This window comes from Lampetra fluviatilis, chromosome 30, assembly GCF_964198595.1.
Source record: "Lampetra fluviatilis chromosome 30, kcLamFluv1.1, whole genome shotgun sequence".
In the NCBI taxonomy this organism is placed as follows: Eukaryota; Metazoa; Chordata; class Hyperoartia; order Petromyzontiformes; family Petromyzontidae; genus Lampetra; species Lampetra fluviatilis.
In genome coordinates, this window is record NC_136304.1 from 8,089,578 (window position 1) to 8,112,151 (window position 22,574).

The following is a 22,574-nucleotide window of genomic DNA, read 5'->3' on the forward strand; positions in this document are numbered from 1 at the left end:
CGAGGTCACCCTATCAGCTTGGTCACCCTATCAACGAGGTCACCTTATCAACGAGGTCACCCTATCAGCGAGGTCAACCTAGGGGCGAGGTCACCCTATCAGCGAGGTCACCCTATCAACGAGGTCACCCTATCAGCGAGGTCACCCTATCAACGAGGTCACCCTATCGGCGTGGTCACCCTATCAACGAGGTCACCCTATCAGCGAGGTCACCCTATCAACGAGGTCACCCTATCAGTGTGGTCACCCTATCGGCGTGGTCACCCTATCAGCGAGGTCACCCTATCAGCGAGGTCACCCTATCGGCGTGGTCACCCTATCAGCGAGGTCACCCTATCAACGAGGTCACCCTATCAGCGAGGTCACCCTATCAACGAGGTCACCCTATCAACGTGGTCACCCTATCGGCGTGGTCACCCTATCAACGAGGTCACCCTATCAGCGAGGTCACCCTATCAGCTTGGTCACCCTATCAACGAGGTCACCTTATCAACGAGGTCACCCTATCAGCGAGGTCAACCTAGGGGCGAGGTCACCCTATCAGCGAGGTCACCCTATCAACGAGGTCACCCTATCAGCGAGGTCACCCTATCAACGAGGTCACCCTATCGGCGTGGTCACCCTATCAACGAGGTCACCCTATCAGCGAGGTCACCCTATCAACGAGGTCACCCTATCAGTGTGGTCACCCTATCGGCGTGGTCACCCTATCAGCGAGGTCACCCTATCAGCGAGGTCACCCTATCGGCGTGGTCACCCTATCAGCGAGGTCACCCTATCAACGAGGTCACCCTATCAGCGAGGTCACCCTATCAACGAGGTCACCCTATCAACGTGGTCACCCTATCGGCGTGGTCACCCTATCAACGAGGTCATCCTATCAGCGAGGTCACCCTATCAGCTTGGTCACCCTATCAACGAGGTCACCTTATCAACGAGGTCACCCTATCAGCGAGGTCAACCTAGGGGCGAGGTCACCCTATCAGCGAGGTCACCCTATCAACGAGGTCACCCTATCAGCGAGGTCACCCTATCAACGAGGTCACCCTATCGGCGTGGTCACCCTATCAACGAGGTCACCCTATCAGCGAGGTCACCCTATCAACGAGGTCACCCTATCAGTGTGGTCACCCTATCGGCGTGGTCACCCTATCAGCGAGGTCACCCTATCAGCGAGGTCACCCTATCGGCGTGGTCACCCTATCAGCGAGGTCACCCTATCAGCGAGGTCACCATATCAGCTTGGTCACCCTATCAACGAGGTCACCGTATCAACGAGGTCACCTTATCAGCGAGGTCAACCTAGGGGCGAGGTCACCCTATCAGCGAGGTCACCCTATCAACGAGGTCACCCTATCAACGAGGTCACCCTATCGGCGTGGTCACCCTATCAACGAGGTCACCCTTTCAGCGAGGTCACCCTATCAACGAGGTCACCCTATCAACGAGGTCACCCTATCAGCGAGGTCACCCTATTAACGAGGTCACCCTATCAGTGTGGTCACCCTATCAACAAGGTCACCCTATCAACGAGGTCACCCTATCAACGAGGTCACCCTATCAGTGTGGTCACCCTATCGGCGTGGTCACCCTATCAGCGAGGTCACCCTATCAGCGAGGTCACCCTATCGGCGTGGTCACCCTATCAGCGAGGTCACCCTATCAGCGAGGTCGTCCTATCAGCGAGGTCACCCTATCAGCGAGGTCACCCTATCAACGAGGTCACCCTATCAGCGAGGTCACCCTATCGTCGAGGTCACCCTATTAGCGAGGTCAACCTAGGGGCGTGGACCGGGTGCGGCGCTCGCTCCTCGCCGCGCGAGGCCACCACGACACCGTCCCGCGGACAGTCTCCGACTCGTCCGTGATGAATGGAAGGCTTTTGGAGCTTTCACCGTTTGAGTCGATAGTTGATAAATTGTCTCCCATCGATTGGGAGGGGTGTCCGTGGCTCGGCGAGTGTGTTTCTCCCCCCCCACTTCCAGCTGGGCGATAAGGTCACGCCGGCCCCGACAGACGACACGCGCCTCGAAATGTTTGTCGCGGCTGGCTCTGAATGCTTCGGGCTTCTGAGCTTCCTGCCCGGATGAAAGAAAGGACATTCGACGATTTTTTTTTTGGGGGGGTGGGGAGTTGGGGAACCGTTTATAGGTCGCCTCAAAGTGTCGATAGAAGTAAAATGTGCTCATGGCTCCTCTTGTCTAATTCCCTGCCCGCAAAAGGTCAACGCGCTCGGCGCATCAGCTGTCGCTCGCTCGGATTGAGTGCGGCAGGGAAGCTGCTGCTGCTGCTACTACTGCTGCTAATGCTACTGCTGCAACTGCTGGTGCTGCTACTCCTGCTGCTAATGTTGCTCCAACTCCTGCTGCTACTGCTGCTGTTGCCGCTGCTCCTGCTGCTACTGCCGCTACTGCCGCTGCTGCTGCTCCTGCTGCCGCTGCTCCTGCCGATACTGCTTCTACTGCTGCTATGGGTGCTCTTGCTGCTACTGTTGCTGCTCCTACTGCTGCTATTGCTGCTACTGCCGCTGCTATTGTTGCTGCTCCTGCTACTGCTGCTGCTGCTCCTGCTGCTATTGCTGCTGCTCCTGCTGCTGCTGCTGCTGCTCCTGCTGCTTCTGCCGCTGCTATTGTTGCTGCTCCTGCTACTACTGCTGCAAATGCTGCTGCTGCTGGGGCTGCGATGGTTCGCACGCTGCATGTGCAAGCCCGCTGTCGCCGCTTGGGTTCGATCTTCCGGCGCGGCAGGCGAAACAATAAGACTCAAGTTTCTCAAATCGTCGGGCCTCTCCCTACCCAGCAGTATAAACTCAAATCATGAATAGATTTAGAATCCTACAGCGTGAGGAATTAACGAAGGCGCTGCCATTTCACAGACCACGTGGTGGGGAAAAGTGTGGGACATTCCCATCGTTTTCCAATACGTTTGGCTTAGCGTGGAGGAGTGGCCTAAACTGCTCTCTCTCTCTCCCTCGAGGGCCTTTCTGTCGATCCCTCTAGCCAAGCAGTGGCGTAGAGCGAGCGATTTCAGGGCTGCGCCTTTACCTGTAATGTGTGCGCGCCGTCGCGACCAGCACGTGTTGAGAGCCACCGAGCAGCCTCGTGCAACTCGGGGCTGCTCGCGTGGCACTGCCAGCCTGTGGACAAATAGGCGAAACTAAATCACAACATTGAGGGCTCATTTACCCACCGGCTAAACATTTTCTTCAGCGAGATGCAGCTGGCGGGGCGCGCCGGGAGGCAACGAGGCGGGTGGTGAATCGCGGCACCGGGAGGCAGAGCGGTCTGCCCCGCCAGTTGCCTTTAATTGGCGCCCGAATATAACATCAATATTCAGATCCACGTTGGAGGATGCAGCCCCCCCCTTCCTCCGCCCCCCCCCCCCCCAGCCTGCAGCCGCTGCAAGGTGGCGCTTCAGCCTTCATCATCGTCATCATTAACCTGCGCCACTGCCGAGCGGCCGCGGGTATTTGCTAAGACGGATTGCGGCTATTTTTTTTTTTTGGAATTGGTCCGGTCAATTATTTCAGTTGTTTATAGAAGGTGGATGGGTGGAGGTGGTGGCGGGGCAGTTGTTGCTGCCCGTTTCGAGAGGATCATTTGCACAATTCCATCAAAACAAAACGAGTGGAGGAGTCACGGGAGCTTTGGAATCGTTCGGCTATTAAACGCGGGGCGACGGGTATCGCTCGAACCGCGATGCTCGTCGCTTGGACTGTCTCGGAGCGTCTCGCAGCAGATTCTGATGGAATTTTCTACGGCGTGAACGCGTCGATGATCGCGTTGGACGCGAAGTCGCGACCGAAACCATTCGTTTGGCTGCGTCTCCCGTGCGCGATGCTCGCCGCATGGACATGCAGGCGGTAGGGGCAAGTGCTGTTCGCGCGCCTCTGTGAGGGCCGGCACGGCACACGAGGGCGGTGAGTGAGCAGCACCGCGCCCAGCCGCCTTTGTCTCCCCAGTGGCGATGTTTACACACCGCACCCGGTAATTGTTTTTTGAGGTTGACTCGTCCTTGCGGAGGCACCGGGACCGGTTCAGAAAATCGTCACCGCTGTTGGCCCTGAGCGGGGATCGAACTCGGGTCGGCGAGTTCGTGGCGCAACCTACAAAGACAAAAAGATCCCCCGTATAGCCTTAACAAACTGTAGGGGCAAGTGCTGTTAGCGAGCACCTATGAAGGCCGGAACGGTACACGAAGGGGTGGGTTGCCAGCACCACGCCCGACCGCCTTTGTCTCCCCAGTGGCGATGTTTACACACCGCACCAGGTATTCATTTAAGGCTGAGTCGATCTAGGGGAGGCCCAGTACCGGTTCAAATAATCGTCACTGGTGTTGGCCGAGAGCGGGAATCGAACCCGGGTCGCCAGGTTCAGAGCGCAGCGCGCTAACCGCTAACTACCACTCCCCATGAACGCAAAGGCACACACACACGTTCACGCAGAGCGCAATGAGTGCAACGCGGACACAACTCGATTTATTTCCACCGTGATGCGTCGACCTCGAGTACAAACGGCAACAAACTGTACGCCTTGTTAGAAATAATTGAATCCAATAGGCCCTGCGTGTAAGGGCCGCCGTAATTGGCCGAGATGAGCCCCGATTTGTGATAAGGGCTGACAGCTGTCGTCAATGGGCAGTCGAGATCTGGGACCGATATTCCCGGAATCGTTTTTTTTTTCCTTATCGCCCCTCGGCTACAGAACCGCTGGGCTCGAGCAATTTGAGAGTGCCGGTGCGAAAATTGAGATGCGAGGCAAGTTAGGAGCACTGGCCTGCGGCAGATGCACTCATTTAAAACCCACACCTATTTAAGCTGAAGCGATAAATCTGCGTCAATTGCCGTCGATTCTCCGGGGAAGCAACCGGATATCAAATACTTTGACTTGGGTTGCACGAGGCTATGAATAAGGCACTCTATTCGCCTGAGTGGGCGTGTAGATCGCAGCGGTATCTTCGGACGGTCAACAGAGCCCTCGTTGGAAGGCGACGTCTTGATGTGTGATTCGTTGCGACCACCAAACGTTGCCAGTAACGAATAAATGTAACAGCCTGCGCAAGTGTCCGCTGTGTTTGCGCCGCGTTAGCTGTGAGCGCGATGTTGTGTGCTGCTGCTTCTGTTGCTGCAGTGATCGTACGTGTGGGGCCATAAATGATTGTAATTGGTAACATGTAAGCTCTAGATGGTCTGATTCACCATTGATGCAAGCCAACTGTACAACATAAGCAGGATTTGTTGGCGTTTTGGGGGGGGGCATAGAATATATCTACGTTTTATTTTTATTTTAAAAGACGACGTTATACATTCAACTCGCAGGTTATTTAGAAGCACAAAGTGGAGGCTGGGTGGGTGGGTGGGGGGCTTGTTTCTGGCTCTCGTCTGGCCAGGTGGCTGACTGGTGTGACGGTGTGACGGTGTGGCGGTCCAGCGTTGCGGCGGTGCGGCGGCCCGGTTTTCATGTCCAGGGTTCGCTGCGGGCGACGGCGGCTGCGAAGCTCAGAGGAGGACGACGCACCGTCCAGAAGCGATCCACCAGCCGCCCCTCCACCCCCTCCCTGCCCCTAACGACGCCCACCCTGGCCCCGAGTGCTCACTGCCGCTGGCAGTTTCAAATTTAGCGTTGGGTTACCAATTCGCGTTTCACCCCACGGTTGTTTCTGTTCAAAGAGGACATTGGAGTTTTTTTGTGACGCTTAGAGACACCGGTCGGCTTAATTGTATTGTCCTCGGCCAAGTTCAATCCACTGCTCGACTGAGGGCGACTAAAAGCCACTGCCACGCTCGTATGGACCTGCGCTGTAATAGTGCACGTCGCACCTTGGCCACGGCTAAAACTAAATGACAACCCTTTGTCAGTCCACTGCTGGATGAAAACCTCACCACGCTGTGCCGGCAATGGGAGTTGTTGCCATACTTCGCCACACTGCCATTGCACTAAACATCGCAGCACCGCTCCGCCAAATACTTACGTAGATGAATGTAGGTTTATTCGTGGTTAATTGTCCGTTTGTTACTGCATTTTTTAATAACAATGATAAATACATATGCAAGTTAATACGTAAAAAAAGTTGACATTTGACGTGCCGCTTATGACAGATTGGACCACGAGGTGCTCTGGGGCATAAGGGAATGTAGCAAAAAAAAATCAATCACTGCTCGAGTCCTACTGTCAGATTTTTTCTACAACCATTAAAATTAATACACGCATGTTCTTTCACCGAGCGTGCGGTTTGTATTTGAATTGGCTTAAATATTGAACGAGGGAATAATACAGCCAAAGTGGAGCGCTAAATTTGTACCAAAAGCAAAACCCAGAGGGCCTTCATTTAGTGGGAGCCCGACGGGGCCACGAGTCGAGTGCGAGAGGGGTTGGTGGTGCCGGTGCTTGTGGACGAGAGAAGAGGGCCCGAGTCGCGACAAATCTCTCCGAAGGCCGAGCCACCAGCGGTCCTCCGACCAAATCAGCCGGAATGCCGCCAGATCTTGTCGGATCTCAAAAAGCTAACCAGAGCTGAGCCTGGAAAGCACTTTGACGGGTGATCACCACCACCGTCACCACATAAAACGGGTGTTGTATGATGCTGCTGCTGCGTTGTGTTGTTAGCAAAATCCATTGTTGTACTGTACTAGTATTTCCACAGGTCAACCGCCGTGGACTTCCCCACGAAGCGGAACTTGTTTTTTGATCGATTCCGGAGAGATGACTGGCCGCGTGAACCCACAACCGGGAATTTGAAGTCGCGACCTTCGAGATCGCGAGCCGTACAACCGAGCCCCTCCTTCCCCACTTACCACAGAGTTTCGAATACCACTGGGGTGGGTTGTCCCCCCCTCCCCACACCCCCTCCCACCACCGGCGATGGAGGCGTCCCTTGCTGCGTCCCCGCTCTCAGCCCCTCGCTGCTGCTGCTGCTGCTGCCGCGTGGCCAAAAGCGACGATGTCCCTGCGCAGGCCATTTCCGGCGGGGTAGGGGGTGAGTCACGTCTGTTGAGAAGCCTCCTCCGAGGGAGTGAGCTGGGGGGCCCCTTCCTACAGCCCTTCAGAAGCTCCCCGCCCCCCGAGAGGTTCGTGTTCATATCGATCATTGCCGTGGCTGTTATCCGTACATGTGCAAACCAATGTCGTTTCCAGCAGAATATCTAACACCTGTTGGGAAGTTCAGGAAGCGTTTCGTGCGACGTCTGTGTCGTTGCGCGCACCCAACACGTGCGCCGTCGCTCCCATTCGCTGGCGTTTAGAAATCCAAAACGTTGTGTAAATTACGAAAACCGATGAGGCGTGATGCGGACGAAATTTGTCCACAGTTGGCGCTCTGCTTCGCTGCTGCCTGCCCTGGACGGCCACGCTTTCGCAGCTCGAGTTGGTGGTCTCGGCAAGGCTGAGAATGTCGTGATCACGTGATACAAACACCGTGAAAGCCGTTTGGAACACCGCGAGCCGTTCGCACCGACGCACAAACAAAACCCCATTCCACACGTCCTGCGATGAGCAACGCGAATCTCTTCATGAAGACATCGTGTGTGGACATGTGGTGCAATTAAAACATTTTACGCTCGTATTTATAAATCTCACCCGCTAAAAACAGATCCGCAATTAAATGCACTCGGCGAACGCAGATGGCACCGCCTCAGTGCTAATTAACAGTGATGTTGCTGTAACAACAGTCAGATGTTGCGCCGTATAAAACTAATTACTTCCGTCTGGAAAAGCCCGAACGCTCTCGTGTGAGACGATACCCAGAGGTGTGGAGGACACACGAAGAAGCATACGTTAGTTCTAGATGTGAAGCTTTCGTGACTGCAAGGATTCATATTCTTAGGTTTTTTTCGGTAAAGTCACGTAGGTAAAAAAATTTAATTAAAATAAAAAAAAATAAAAAAAATAAACCACGACGTTTCGGAGGCAACACAAGCTTCCGTCTTCGGAAGTCACGTAGGTGAAAATTTAAATTAAAAAAAGTAAAATAAATAAATAAAATCACGACGTTTCGGAGGCAACACAAGCTTCCGAAGACGGAAGACGGAAGCTTGTGTTGCCTCCGAAACGTCGTGTTTTAATCATTATTTATTTATTTCACTTTCATAAATTTTTATTTTTACTTTTTACCTACGTGACTTTACCGACAAAACCTAAGAATAAGCATACGTTGGTTGATAGGGCATCGCGGGCCACGCCGTGTGTCGAACGACCCCTTCACTCCGCCGACGCCGGTCCCTGCACGCCGTTGCCTTGCTATGGCGACGACGTGGGGTAGGCTCGCCTCGCAGGTGACGGGTTTGCTCAAACGTTGCGAGACGCTGAGCTGCCACCGCCGAAAGCCTGGGTTCGAATCCAGTATCCACGTTTGGTCGACCACTGTGATGAAGCTGGGCTGTTTTGTGTAGTGAGTTCCTGGTCTCAAGAAGGGTCACCGACTCCTGCGCACACAAACCCCGTCACATTACAGTTGTTTCCACACTTAATTGGGCTAAATTCTAGCTCTAGAAATTGAAAATTGTCGTCCCCGCATGCCGCTGCCTCTACTCAGTGGACGAACGGGTGGGCGAGTGATGCCCTCCCTGCTATGTGGACCAGGGGTCACTAGGGCGGATCTCAGAGGTAACTCTATGATGTCCGCTTCCGTTCTCTAACATGGAGGGTCGCTCTGCTTTCGAAGAGTTCAAAATTGATTATCCGCGTTACGATGAAGCTGGGGAAATATTAAAACATAATAAATAAATACCTCCCCCCCCTCTTCCCTCCACTCTTGCCAAACGGGGTGCCTTCGTCTGCTCTTTCGTGCCATTTAATTAGATCGAAGTGCATTCCCCATTATTTTGATTGATTCATTGCCCAGTCGTGGCCGTTTAAGCATCGTCAAATGAGAGACGTTTACGCGGCACCGTTCGCTCACTCGAATTCTGAAGTGCATGGCTAAGCCACGGAAATCGCATTTAAAAGCGGCGGCTATTTTTGTAAACGAAGCACTTAAGCTTGATCCCTGGACAGGTCGGCGATTTAATAGCGTGCATTGTTCAGACAGTCACTCGTCGCGTTCGTATCTGAAACAGCGGCAATAACGCTGGGCGGCGCGACAGTTCTAAGCGCGCCACCATGTCACACTGACTCAGAATTCCGACACTTTGCCCGGACAGACGGATCAGTGGGAGCTTTGCCTGTAAGTGGCGCGTGGCGCGCAACGCTTCCCTCGCGTGCATTCAAGAGCCGTGACCTTTGCCCCTTAGACCCGCACGCGCCCCATCCCCACCCCAGACCTCTGTGCGCTGATATGTAAATGAAGGGTGGTTAGGGGCACTGCGCTCCGAGCCCGACCATCCGAGTTCAATGTCTGTCCAGCACGACGAGTGATATCTCAACCGGTCATTGGTACCTCGGCCTTCACCAACCTGCAATGACCGGCGTGGTGAGATATGTTCAAATAATTCGCAATGGCCGATTGTTGTGTGGAAAGGTCTTCATCCAGCACCGACTGGACACAGGGCTGTGTGCTGTTGTTGTTATAGTCTGCCATGCTCGTACTCTATATAATTTTATTACGACAATCAGACCTTCCTTATTCGTTTTTTTTGTTTAATAAGAGGTCCATATCCAAGTCTCGCAAGAAAAAACACTATCGTCTCTCGTCAACACAATCAACCACCACCGCACCCCAACCACCACCGCACCCCAACCACCACCACCGCCACCCAAACGTGAGCATTAAACACTGAACGTTATTCGAAAAACAATACACATCGGACCCGGGCGATCGACTGCACAGATTGCAGGGCAGCTTGCTTTTGTTTAATGTGTAAAATACCCGCAATAGCCCAGCAATCAGGGGGGGTGGCGGGGGGGGCGGCTCCACGTGGCACTGAACCCGCTACGTTGCCAGTCGCGTTTGCGCTGCAAAACCACGAGCCGCGTGACTTCAAACGACTTGGGCGTTCATCTCTTCTCATGTCGTCTTCCCCCCTCACCACCACCACCTCCGCACAGGTAGTTGTCGTGCAGCTCTCGGTCCGCTGCGCTGGCACGACAGTGGATGTAATAGAACAATGCCAGGCGGAGTTTTGTGGCCGCGTGCTGTTGCCTTTGTTGTCCCTGGCAGTCGAATGTGTAGCAGGGAAAACGAGTGCGCGCCAATGTCTCCCCTTTTCGCTGATTCCGCGATGGTTGTTTTGTGTGTGTGTGGTTTTTTTGTTAGGGGTTCGGCTGGAAGGAGCCAATTTCGCGGAGCGTGATGAACGGTGGCAATTCTTATCAGCCGACGGTTACAACATCTTGGTAAATTGCCCCCCCCCCACCTCCGTCGTTTCAGAGAACAATTGCTCAAAGCCCGTGAAGAATGATCGCGGCGGCGCGCGTTCTAGCGGCGACTTGCTGCTAGACCGAGAGACAGAAACGGGAACGCGCGGATGAGAGAACACACGCATGGCAAAGACACCACTCAAATAATGATGAAATAAAAGTGAGTGGACCTGGGCAGCGCACGTTGGAGCTACGACGGACGATGGCCGACGGTCAAGAATAATGACAGCCAGGAGATGGAACGCGTCCAAGGGGCCCCTCGACCGCGGAGATGGAGCGATGTAAATGTGCTCGCGTGCTTGTGTTCGGCGGACAAACTCGTCGCAGGATCGCGAGAGGTGTTGACGTCTTGGAGAGAGGCCTTCATCCAGCAGTGGATGGACCACGCCTGTTGGTGATGATGATCAATTTCGATTTAAAGCTTTCGTGACTGCAGGGATTCCTCTTCTTGGTTCTTTCGGTAAAGTCACGTAGAATGGAAATAATAATAAGAACAGGTCTGTCGAGAAGACAGACCTGTTCTTCACCTGATGACAGCTGCTTGCGTTGTGGCCGAAACGTCGTGAGAATTATTTTACGTCGTGAGAATTATTTAATTTTTTATTATTTTATTATTTCTATTCTACGTGACTTTACCGAAAGAACCAAGAAGATGATGATCAAGTTGAAGGCCAAGTGCACCAAGCTGTCAGATGGCCTCGTCACGGGTGCAACTCGGTGCGCTGAATCCGGTAGAGCCTTGCTCTGGCTCCCACGTGGCTGCGGTGGTGCGTTGCCTGGGCGCAACGTCAACTAATGGGCGGATCGATGGCCACAAGAAGCCTGGCTGCGCTGCGCAAGAGGGCCCCGCGGACCTGGAATCGGAGCCAACGGCTCGCCCCCCTCCTTAATGAGCCGCGCGCCGCAATACAGACGGTGGCGGTGGGGGCTGGCGTGGGTCCGACTGCCAGAGCATGCGGAAACGCGGTGTTGTACCGCGGCTGTGTTGGCACGATAAAGAAGCTCCCGGCGACGTGCAGCGAAACGTCGGGCATCGCGGTGAACGACGCCCGCGGTACGAGCCGAGAGGACATCGGATAATTTGGGCAGAACAAGCGCGACAACTCACGCCAGCGACCAGTTTCATTTTCACGGAAATCGCTCCGGGCTGTCGGAGTTTCTCTCCTCCAGGCGCCGTCGCTGGCTCGCAGCGTCGTTCATCGATGGGTTTCGATCGCCCGCAGTCCCAAAGCCGGGTCCTCCTCCTCCTCCCACCTCTTCCTCCCACCTCCTCCTCCCTCCTTCTCCCTTCTAACTCCTCCTCCCTCCTCCTTCTTCCCCCTCCTCCCGCCTCCTCCTCCCCCCTCCTCATCCCTCCTCATCCCTCCTCCTCCCTCCTCCTCCTCCCTCCTCCTCCTCCCTCCTCCTCCTCCCTCCTCCTCCTCCCTCCTCCCTCCTCCTTCCTCCTCCTCCCTCCTCCTACCGCCTCCTCCTCCCAACCAAACGCCCTCGAGGCCATCGCGCAACATAGCCGCCTGCAGCTGCTTTGTCCACATCTGAGCGAGTGGACGTGCGAATTTAATAAAAAAAATAAGCCAGAGATCGCAACAACCAATTCACAGTTCGAAATTGTGCGCCGTATAATAAAACACGTGGCGACGAATCGCCAAGCAGATCGGTGCTTACAAGTGTCAGTCTCCACTGTAAGCAACCGGTTGCGCAACTGCTCGCAACTGGTTGTAGAAACGTCCTCGTATGCGTGTGTGTGTGTTTTTTTTTTATCCGAGTCCGATTCTGTCGCATGCAACTTGTTGCTTAATTAAACGAACACAACAGTTTACGCAACTCCTCTGACGATGCATGTCATTAATGAGTTGTTGCTTGACAGTGCCCCTGCTGCTTCCGGCAAGACGAGGGGGTCTCTTCGCGACTCCTCACGGCTACCGATTTCCAATTCTCACCCGCGCCTGTTCGCCCCGCACAATAATTCAATTTTAATTAAAAAAAAGTAATTCACTTTCTTTTGAGGCTTCAAAAAAAACACACACACACACGCACCCGTAAAGTCGCTTTCCAATTAATAGCGCCAATTAGATATCCGCGCGCAGAGAGGACGGCACGGGCAGGGCGTCTCTCAATGCTGGCGCGAGATAATGACGAGCGCGCCTGTTAATTACACGCGACTAATTGGTGTCGTCTAATTACACGGCTAACTACTGCCAGCCCTGATGTTGCTCAGATTAATGAGCTGAGAGAACCAAAAGCAAAAACACGATTAATCTTGAAAGAAGGTGATGGCTCTTGGATGGGAGACGTCAAAAAACGGATCCAACTTTAATATTTCCCTCCAATGTTTTTCAAATTTGTGCGTTTGTTTTCCAACGGCTTGGGGGCTGGAGGGGGGGGTGGGGTGGCAGGTTGCTCTGTGGGCCCCTTCCACATGGGAAGGAGGGTGGTGGGCACCCCCGGCCGGTGGGGGAGGGGGGATGGCACGACCGCCCCGGGGCGATCGGTCCCCGCGACCCCAATCGATCTCTGGCAATCATCGCGCGGCAGCTCTGTCCACATGTGAGCGGGGCAGAACCTCTATTCTTGAGACAGTTTTTTGCCCAACAAGGAAATCGGACGGCGCTTTCCAGGATGGCGGTGATCGATCACAGCTCCCGCCAATAAGAAGCCCGCAATGGAATGCGTCCCTACGAGTCGAGCGAACAGAGTCCGCAATCCGCGGTGAGCAAGCGGTTGCGCAACTGCTTGCGGGGACGTCCACGTGCAATCGATTTCAGTTGCGTGCGACCCAGTTGAGTGCAACTGATTTCCCAGGTGTGCAACCCCGGGTTCCGGAACCAGCGTTGCTTTTGGAGCAGCTGGTGCCCCAGGGAGCGGGGAGTCGTGCCTGCCTCGCTGCCCTCTCACGCGACTCCGAACGCAGTCGCGTGAGCCAGTGTTGCCAACTAGCGACAAGAAGTCGTGAAGTCGGACTTGTTCGACGAATGAAAAAAAATTGTCACCGAACGATCGACGAATTGTTAGCCGCACGCGGAGTCGGCTCTGAAATCGCCCTCATGGGTCGGTCTCAGAAAGCCGTTCTGGGCATGTCGCTGGCAACATGTTGCCTCTCGGGAAATCGCTAAAATCGCTCGATCTGGTGACGAACTCGCAGAGTTGTGAACATTGGCGACAGTGGCGCATGCGTGTGCTATGTATATATGCATAATAGGTGCTCGCTAATAGCACCTTAGCCCAACAGTTAAAGGCTATACAGGGGGGATCGTTGTCTTCGTGTGTGTGTGTGTGCGTGTTACGCGTGGCACCGGTGGTAATAATGACGGAGAGAAGTATTTACATCGAGTTTACTTCACTTTGTACACCAAGGAAGTTACCACCATCGCTCCAAAAGAACCAACATTCAAGCACTGACCGCAACACGCGAACTGATTAATCCACTTTTAAAAAGCACCATATGTACACCTGGCCCCGTGTTGACATAATGTACACGACAGTGGGTCCACATCTCTTTACCGAAACACAATAGGGTCAATTTAATGACTCGCACATTCTACCTTCGCGGGGAGTAGAATACAAAACGAAATCGCAGCCGCTCCTTCCCCTCTTGGCAGTTGACAAATATATAGCACTTGAGTAAACTGCAAGATTGAAAATATAAATTAAGTAGTCGATCAACTCATCCCATTTAGCGATGCTCGTAGCGAGGCTGCAAAGCAGCAAGTAGCGGACTGCCTCCCGGAATCACACAAATAGAACGGTAAGGGGCATCAGACTGTCCCAAGCTCCCTCCTCCCTTAGCCCCATCCACCAGGCAAGGAGGAGTCGCTTGCGAACGACGAGCGTGACATCGGAATGACTCCACACACACAAAAAAAACATCGACCGTTAGTTACAACCGCTGTGTTTATATGCAGGCCGTTGTACATTGCCAAAATTTTGCATTTTTTTTTTTAAATCACCATCGTCATTATCATCATCATCATCGTCGTCGTCGTTATCATTTTATTTGCATTCTCTTGTCGAGGAAACTGCTTGGGCCGGTGTGCTGCCCGGCCAAGCGCAAAGCCGCCCTCTTTGCTCGCTGGTGCTCCCAAGGACTCGGGCTCGCTCTGCGCGGCTCCGCGTATTGCACAGAAGGAGAAGAAGAATATGAAGAAGGCGCTGGCCCGGAAACTCGGGGGCGTTGGGGAGTGGAGTGCCAGCACAAGCTACGGGAGCCACCTCCACCTCGAGTCGCTCGCTCGCTCGTCACTCTTGCATACCGTCGTGCCCACGGACAAATCATACATCTGCTACTCTGTAAACGGGTTTATTCGCGGGTCGCTGCCTATACCCACTCCCCGACGCGCCGAGGTTGATGCGATGGCCGGAACGGGGCGCGTTGACGCTGGGGGGTGGGTGGGGGGGGGCGATGGCGACTCATGGCCAGACACGCGCACGCTCTCCTGGGGTAAAGGCGCTTCGTAGATGGTGCATGCTTTCAAAAATCTGAGCGAGCCACTGAAGCCTTAAATACTGTTACAATATATTTCATCTTTTTTACTTTATTTAAATCTCTGGTTACATTTGCTGTCGCAGTGTCCTTCCTGTGCTCTTGTTATCTCCGCTGACGTATTCCCAAAAGCGGGGGGGGGGGGGGGGGGTTCGTCCGTCACTCGCCGCTCTCGTTTTTTTGCGAGCGCCGCTGCCCTGCGCTCATACAGTGCTCTCGAGGATCCAGTCGGAGCTGCTGAAGATGGCTTTGCGTCCGGACAACTTCCCGTCCTCAACGCTGGGCACCATCCCGTTGACAGACATGCTTCGCTTGGTCCACATGCCGCCCGCCCGCCGGGGCTGCCCCGCGCCGCTCAGCCCGAGCGGGGGGACTCCGTGGGGGAAGCTGCCGCCGTCGAACGACAAGCTGCGCGTCGCCCTGCGCCCGTCCCCGCGCGGCCACACCGCACGCGTCGTCGATCCGTCCGCCGGAGAAACGTCCCCCGAGCGCTGCGGCATCGACGTTACGGACCTCCGGTGCGCTGCGAGCCGTCGCGGCAGCGTGGCGCGTTCCGCCGTAGCAGCCGCAGCAGCAGCCGCAGCAGCCGGCGACTCGGCCTCCAGATCGGCGCCGAGTCGCGCGGTGCGCGGCGCGCGTGGCAGCGTGGCCGGCTTCACGTCGCACGCTGGGTCGGGCGGTTTGGCGAGCTTCAGCTGGTTCAGCTCACGCACCACGTCGCCGTAGCTGGCCTGCGCCGGCAGTCCCGCGGGGGCCGCCGCTGCGCCGTTGTTGCCGTTGCTGTTGCTGCTGTTGCTGTTGGGGTGGCACGCGGCCACGGCGGTCGCGGCGGAGTAGCCGTCGGCCGCGCCGGCAGGGCCCGAGGTGCCGCCGGCAGCGGTCGCCCCGGCGCCGTTCGCCCGGCTCGACGTCTTGGTGGTGCCGTCGTTGGCGGCGCAGGCTTTGTAGCCGATGACGAGGATGACGGTGAAGACGAGCAGGCAGGCCACGATGATGCCTCCGATGATGATGATCATGGTGCCTCCGAGCAGCTGGCCCGGCATGATGGCGCCGCCGTTGGCCATGGAGGAGGCGATGGAGGAGGAGCAGAGATGGGAGTCGCCGTCGCCGGTATCCTCCGTCACGAAGTCGACGCAGCCCAGCAGGCGCGTGGCGGCCACCGAGGGCACGATGGTGCCGTCGTAGTAGATGGCGAGCACGCACACCTGGTACCCGACGCCCGGCAGCAGCCCCGTGATGAGGCACGAGCTGCTGCCCGGAGACATCATCCTGCAGGGTCGGGGGTCACGCACGCACGTGTACACATACACACGCACACACATACACACGCACGTGCACACACATACACGTGCACACACACGCGCACACATACACGTGCACACACACACACACGTGCACACACACGCACACATACACGTGAACACACACACGCACGCGAGATGGCCACCGTCATCAATACCGTAGTCGTTGCTGTTTTAATGGCAGGGGCGCTGCCACAGCGGTGTCACGCTTTGAGCATTGTAGTTGCAACCCAGAGGTCGCCGATTTTCCTCTTTCCACCCATAACAATAGCGGGGTATGTTCACAGTCAGTCGATTGCCAGGTCGCGTGTAGCGGGGTAAAGTGTGGCTACTCCCACATCTTCCAACACGTCTATCCAGCATGCAAGACGCGAGACATTTTTTCCTTTAAGGGCTATCTAGAGGTCTCTCTAACGAAGCCTCTTCCTCCAGCAGTGGCGTGAGCGAGCATTCGCAGGTCTGCGCCTTTGCCCTAACTTTATAGAACGACGGCGATAAGACGACACGCTCGCAATGTCGACGCCAGAACCGCTGGGCATTGTCATCGCGCACACGCATACACAATGTGTCCCTGCTGGGGAGATAAGTGCAGGGTGGGAAATACTGGGTCCGGAAACACCATTACGTTTAAACATCGCAGCGGCACGGCTGCCGGGAGCGCAGGGTGTGTGTGTATGGGGGGGGGGGGGTGCAGGTTTGGCAAATCTTGACATTAATCTAAATGAGAAGCTGATGGAGGCCGAGGCGTGATTGACGGGTGAGTCACGGGCCGCGCGCGTGCGCTCGCCGCGCCGTGAAAGAGAGAGAGGCGCGCGCGCGCATGGATCGCACGCCGCAATTTATGTTGTTACTTAGAGGAGAGCGGTAAAGCCGCACGTTTGTGCATCGCCGCCGCAGCGGCGGTGACGGTCATCAGGTTTGCGTTTCGGAGCGGAGGCATTACCCCCCGCGCCGCGGAGAAATAGCCGCGGATCGCTGCCGCGTGAGCGATGACGGTGGCGAGGAGGGCCCCCTCGCTGACGGCTCCGCGGGGGCAGGAAAATGGGGGGGGGTGAAATTGCTGCAGTAGTCACAATTTTTCGGCAATTCATTATCGAGCGGGCGCGTTCATTTCCGAGCGAACGTGCTCAGGGCGACCGGAGCAGATCGTCAGAATGGCTTTCTCCGATTTGGCTCGAGGCTTCTCGAGACGCTGCTCCCCGCCGCCGCCCCTCTCCTCCCCTCCCCATCATTTGCGTGGTGTCATGTGTGACGGCGCCAGTAAGTCACGTATTTATTGTATCTGCTGTTAACCGAGCAAAAAAGTAAAAAAAAAAATCCAAACCAAAACAACAACAAAAAGCCGCCATAAGATTATCACTTTCATGCTTTTTTTGCTGTTTGCAGCATAAACAGCGCGACGTCCTCGCCACGGGGAGCGGATTGCTGCAACAAAACGAGCGCGTGAGAGTTGCAGTCGCCGCTCTCCGTTGCAGAACGTGGCCGCGTAAGCAAGGCCTCGTCGCTCGCTCTTCTCATCGGCTGGTGTCAGCGAAATCGCAATAAACAAATACTGCCCCTTCTCAAATATTTAAGAGTCTTTTACTTCTCCTCGTAATGCCATCGGCAAGTGGAATTCTGCTGCCGCGGCTGTTTGTCAGGCTCGCGAGAGCGAAGTGCTGCGCATCATGAATTCCAGTGAAGCGTCCCACGCAGATGATGATGATGATGAAGTCACAACCACCCTGTACACCGCAACGTTGTTTGCAGAATCACTTGCGATTAACTTTCAAAGTTGGAAAATTTGGACCGTGAAGCTGGCACACAACGGCCTGCTCCCTTTCAATGGGTTGTTTTTGTTGTTGTTGTTGTTGTTGTTTTAACATTGACACTGCGAATAAGACGGCGCAGTATTAACCAGGGCGACCGACTCGGCTCGATCGCGAGACTGACGGGCGGCAACATCGACAGGTCTCGGCCACGTTTCTCTCACCACCGGGGCAACGTGAAACCTAATTATCTGTAAACCATTTTCTTGAGTAGGCCTGACTAACATTTTTTGTTAACGCGACTAAAATAACAAAAAACGCAAATGAGATTGCATGTAATAAACTTTGACACTTTACGAGAGCCACCGTACAGATAATAGGAAAATAATAATGATTACCATCACTCAAACACCAACATTACGTTCTCGTGTCGTAAACCCTGACACCAATGCACTTATTCCATTAGCACGTAACTACACACTTCGCAATACGCTTAACGTCAGATTGAGGTGAATAGATGGGTCCCTGGTTTGGCAACCGATGAACCCGGCGACCCGAGCTCTATTCCCAGGCACGGCTAACATCAGTAGCGAGTAGGTATGCGAATCTGTGTCTGGCGCGACCCACCGCCAATACTCACCTTTCCTGAGCGTGTGCTCCCGTTTCTCTAAATCATATTCTATCATCTACGTCTCTTCTCGAGTCCCTCTCCCGTTCCTTTCCCAGTTCCCACACCTGACATCATCCCACACCTGACATACCACACCTTACATCAGCCCAAACCTTACATCATCCCAAATCTTACATCATCCCACACCTTACATAACACTGGTCAACAAAAAAAATAAAAAATGTTCTGGCCTGGATACAATTTCAGGGTGCTGATTCCAAATCTGATCTCAGATTTGCTCTATCACATCTCATTTTTATGCTATCGGCATACCCCGTTTTCATTGATTTTACCCGAAATTAACTCTGTCACTTATGATTGCAAGTTGTTGCGAGTCAGTGACTGCTTTAGTGTTAAAATATGGTGCTGCAGTTTGAGGATAGTGTATTTATAATATCATTTTATGTAGATATCCACATTTATTTAATATTTTTCTTCTGCAATTTTTATTGAAAATCGAATATTTGATATCTAAAAAACCTGATGTGATAGACAAAAACTGATGCCAGATTTGGAATCAGCACCCCAAAATTATATTAAACCCGTTGGAAAACCTTATGCCAGAAAAAGTGTGTTGACCAGTGTAATCGATTCTACTCCCCTTCCCGTGGTGGTCCCGCGAGTCCGAAGTTCGTCGTCATTTTAGTTTCTCAATGTTCCACGACAATAAATAATACGATTGCATTATATTGATAGATGGCTATGGCAGTTTTACTGCTCTGATCTCGAAACCTCTCTGAAGGTCCTGTGTATTTATACATACATCGTATACAGTATAAAGCAGTATAACGCATCCCGATAACAACCGGTGGATGTCAAATTGCGTAACGCCACGCAGACGCCTCCTCTTGCATCGGACGGGGCCTGGCTTGAAGGAGCAAGCAGAACGCATCGAGAATCCTGGCATTGTTCGATTTAAAGCTTTCGTGACTGCAGGGATTCATCTTCTTGGTTCTTTCGGTAACGTCACGTAGAAGGGAAATAATAAAATAAAACAAATAAAACATAATAAAATACAATTCTCACGACGTTTCGGCCACAATGCAAGCAGCCGTCCTCAGGTGAAGAACAGGTCTGTCGGAAAGACAGCGTCTGAATGAACACCTGATGACGGCTGCTTGCGTTGTGGCCGAAACGTCGTGAGAATTGTATTTTATTATGTTTTTTATTTTTGTATTTCCCTTCTACGTGACTTTACTGAAAGAACCAAGAAGATGAACCTGCCATTGTGAACGCAATGTACGTGGCATCGGTGGTTCGCGGGAATTCGACCGCAGCTCCCGAAGCGAGTCGGTAATTAGAACGCCCTTATCCAGAAAATTCTCATCGAGTCTCGAGACTCATCCTCAGGAGGGTCCTGCCAAGTTTACGTAAGACTGAGGCGATGTTGCTGCTGTGTGCAATCCCAATTGAGTCATTTGCAGGTAATTGTTCAGCGTTGGGATGTTTTGGCCAATGCCGGTGATATTGTGCGGTGGTTTTATGTTCGCTATGGGAGAAAAATGGAGAAGCCGGAGAAAACCCATGCAGAAAGCTAGGGAACATACAAACCCCATACAAAGTGGCCCGCTTCGGGAATCGAACCCAGGAACATCTTGCTGTGAGGCACACATATTACGATTGGCCCACCCTGCCGCGCAACAGCATATAAGGAGATACATCCCTGCACAGCTCGGTTCAATAATCCTTGGCTATACTGCCATCTCCAGAACATTTCGCGAGTTGATGCCGACAGCGCTCGGGATCTCAACCTAAGCACGAGCCAGTCTCAGCTTCCGAGATATGTCAACCAGAGGTGATGCGGTCGTGGGCTGTTGCACAGCGCTAGCGCTCAGTGATAGTGGTGGGGATATGAGAGGCGGGGATGGAGGTGGAAATGTGAGGAGCGCAACCCATCGAAGGCATCACGACTCTCAGGTAGAAGAGGAGGGCCTTCATCCTGGACTTAAGAAAAGGAAAGGACGTCACCAGTGCAGATGGACAGGAGGGTGGGGTGGGGGGGGACAACTCTAGATGGCAGGGTCATCGACAAGTATTGAGTTTTTGCGGGTTAGTGATATGACCACGGGCTCCGTCAACGGGGCCGTGGTTTGCTGGAGGAGAAGGCAGCGGTTCAGAGCGATGACAGAGAGAGAGAGGGGAGAGGAGAAGCGGAGGCCTCTCTCTTCTCTCTCTCCGGGGTAGATCTTTTGCAATTTTATGGAGGGCACGGGGCAGCCAATCGCGAGCTCGCGCGCATTATTCATGTCGAGTAACCTGGTGGGGGGGGGGCAGGCGGAGCGGGGGAAGATGTTAAATTAGCCTCCTGCGTTAAAAGGGATTTGCTGAGCTTTGCATAAATTACAGCACTGGAAGACGCGCAGTCACACCACTGAGAATTCAATTCAGCATTGAAAGTGAAAAAAATAAAAAAAAAATCCGTTAATCGCAGCGGCTTTACCCGAGCTCCATCTCGGTGGGATCCGACTGCCGGCTTGAGGAGCAACGCCAGGATCTTCTCTGCTGGAAGTCCCTTTTGCTGTGCCAAAGGCTCCCTCATTTCTGAATAATTATGACCGCCGCTGTACAAAGAACATATTCCGAGCGAAGTTGGAATCCTGCTGTCACATCTGGGGTGGAGCACCGAGCTCCTACTTCGCTCCACGCGATAGGATCCAACATCAAACAGCAGTTGGGGTGATTGATGATCCAGCAACCACTGAAACACTCCGCTCACCTCCAGTTAGTCGCCACCTTATCGCTCTTCTGATGCTATTACCATTGTTGCTGTTCCTGTGCCCTTCACTTATTCATTCCTCCAACCATCTAGAGGACTCGATCTGCCAGACTGACTGTCATATTACCCACACGGTGTTCAACCACCACGCTGCCGGTCACAACAACACACTCACTCACCCATCCACTCACCTACCCAGTCACCACACTGCAGGTCACAGCACTGCTTTCTCTGTCTCTGCGTCTTCCCTGGCACTGCTCAACTCTGGAATTCCCTCCCATCGTCTCTGTTCCCACATTCTTATACCATTGCTCAATCAAGTAAACGCGTTAACTCGTATCTATTACACCTTCAATCGCGCGCTGTGTCCCTGGACAGTTGGCGTCTTGGGCCTTTGAACCTGCGCTCGTTAACCGTGATTTATATGAAAAAATAAATTATTTAAATAACCTTCACAGTCGGACCCAGTCCCCTACACAGGAGGCAGAAGCTTTAAGAACAGAACTTGGTTGATCACGTATTCCGAGTCATGATCGGCTGGACATGCTTGGCTCGCGGTCACGTGGTTCTTGTCCAGCGGTAGGAGGTCACCCCTCCACCATCAGGGTCACTCCTACAGACGGGACGTTCCTGGCCTCTTGAGCTCTCATCTGGTTAGTTAAGCAAACAAACTCGGACAGGGTGCCATGTGATCGCTGAGGCCTCAATGGCTGATAGTTCACTCAAGCGTCGGGGACACACGGGGATTACACGCGAGGCGTGCTGACAAAGATCACCACGGCCACTTCAATTCGAGAAACGATAATTAAAATGTATCTATACTATTTGGTTCTTTCGGTAAAGTCACGTAGGTAAAAAAAGAGAAATAAAATGAATAAATATGCATTTAATCACGACGTTTCAACACAAGCAATCATCATCATCAGGTGTGAAAATCTCAGCTAGAATTTTTTTTACTAAAGTGGTAGAAATGCCGGGGCTAAGGAGTTTATATAAGTGTGGACGTCAGGGACTACGTAGCTTTACCGAAAGAACCAAAGAGTATGTATGGATCCTTGCAGTCACGAAAACTTCAAATCTAGAACCTTATGGTGGGACCCCGGGTCCCAAAAAAACGGAAGTCAAAATCGTAATTAATTCATTAATTTTTGGCGACTCCGTCCCACCGCGCACATAAACGCGGCGACCCATCTGGCGCGGATCATTCTGTTCTCATGCCATGTCCAAGCGCAGCGAGGACAAATGCCCAGAAGAAACACAACTTTGATGAGCGCATCGTGTAGAGCTCGTCGAGAGGAATACATTGCCGTATCGTTCGCCTCCAACAGACATAAAATGACGTCGCAACGCAGTTTATGCGAGAGCCG

General features: G+C 53.5%; 2 protein-coding genes across 3 annotated transcripts in view; both read right to left on the bottom strand.

Annotated features, from left to right (window-relative positions):
- The window catches only part of VTI1B (vesicle transport through interaction with t-SNAREs 1B), an 88,825-nt gene extending 74,405 nt beyond the window's left edge, over positions 1 to 14,420 (bottom strand). The window contains exon 1 of the mRNA XM_078870529.1: positions 14,416 to 14,420. The gene's annotated coding sequence lies outside the window, so the exon portion shown is untranslated. The remainder of the gene's footprint in view (positions 1 to 14,415) is intronic.
- The window catches only part of LOC144943225 (leucine-rich repeat and fibronectin type III domain-containing protein 1-like), a 46,312-nt gene continuing 37,389 nt past the window's right edge, over positions 13,652 to 22,574 (bottom strand). For both annotated transcript variants that reach the window (XM_078870527.1, XM_078870526.1), the window contains exon 3: positions 13,652 to 16,041. In XM_078870527.1, coding sequence (XP_078726653.1) covers positions 14,976 to 16,041 — 1,066 coding nt within the window. In that variant the 3' untranslated portion in view covers positions 13,652 to 14,975. The remainder of the gene's footprint in view (positions 16,042 to 22,574) is intronic.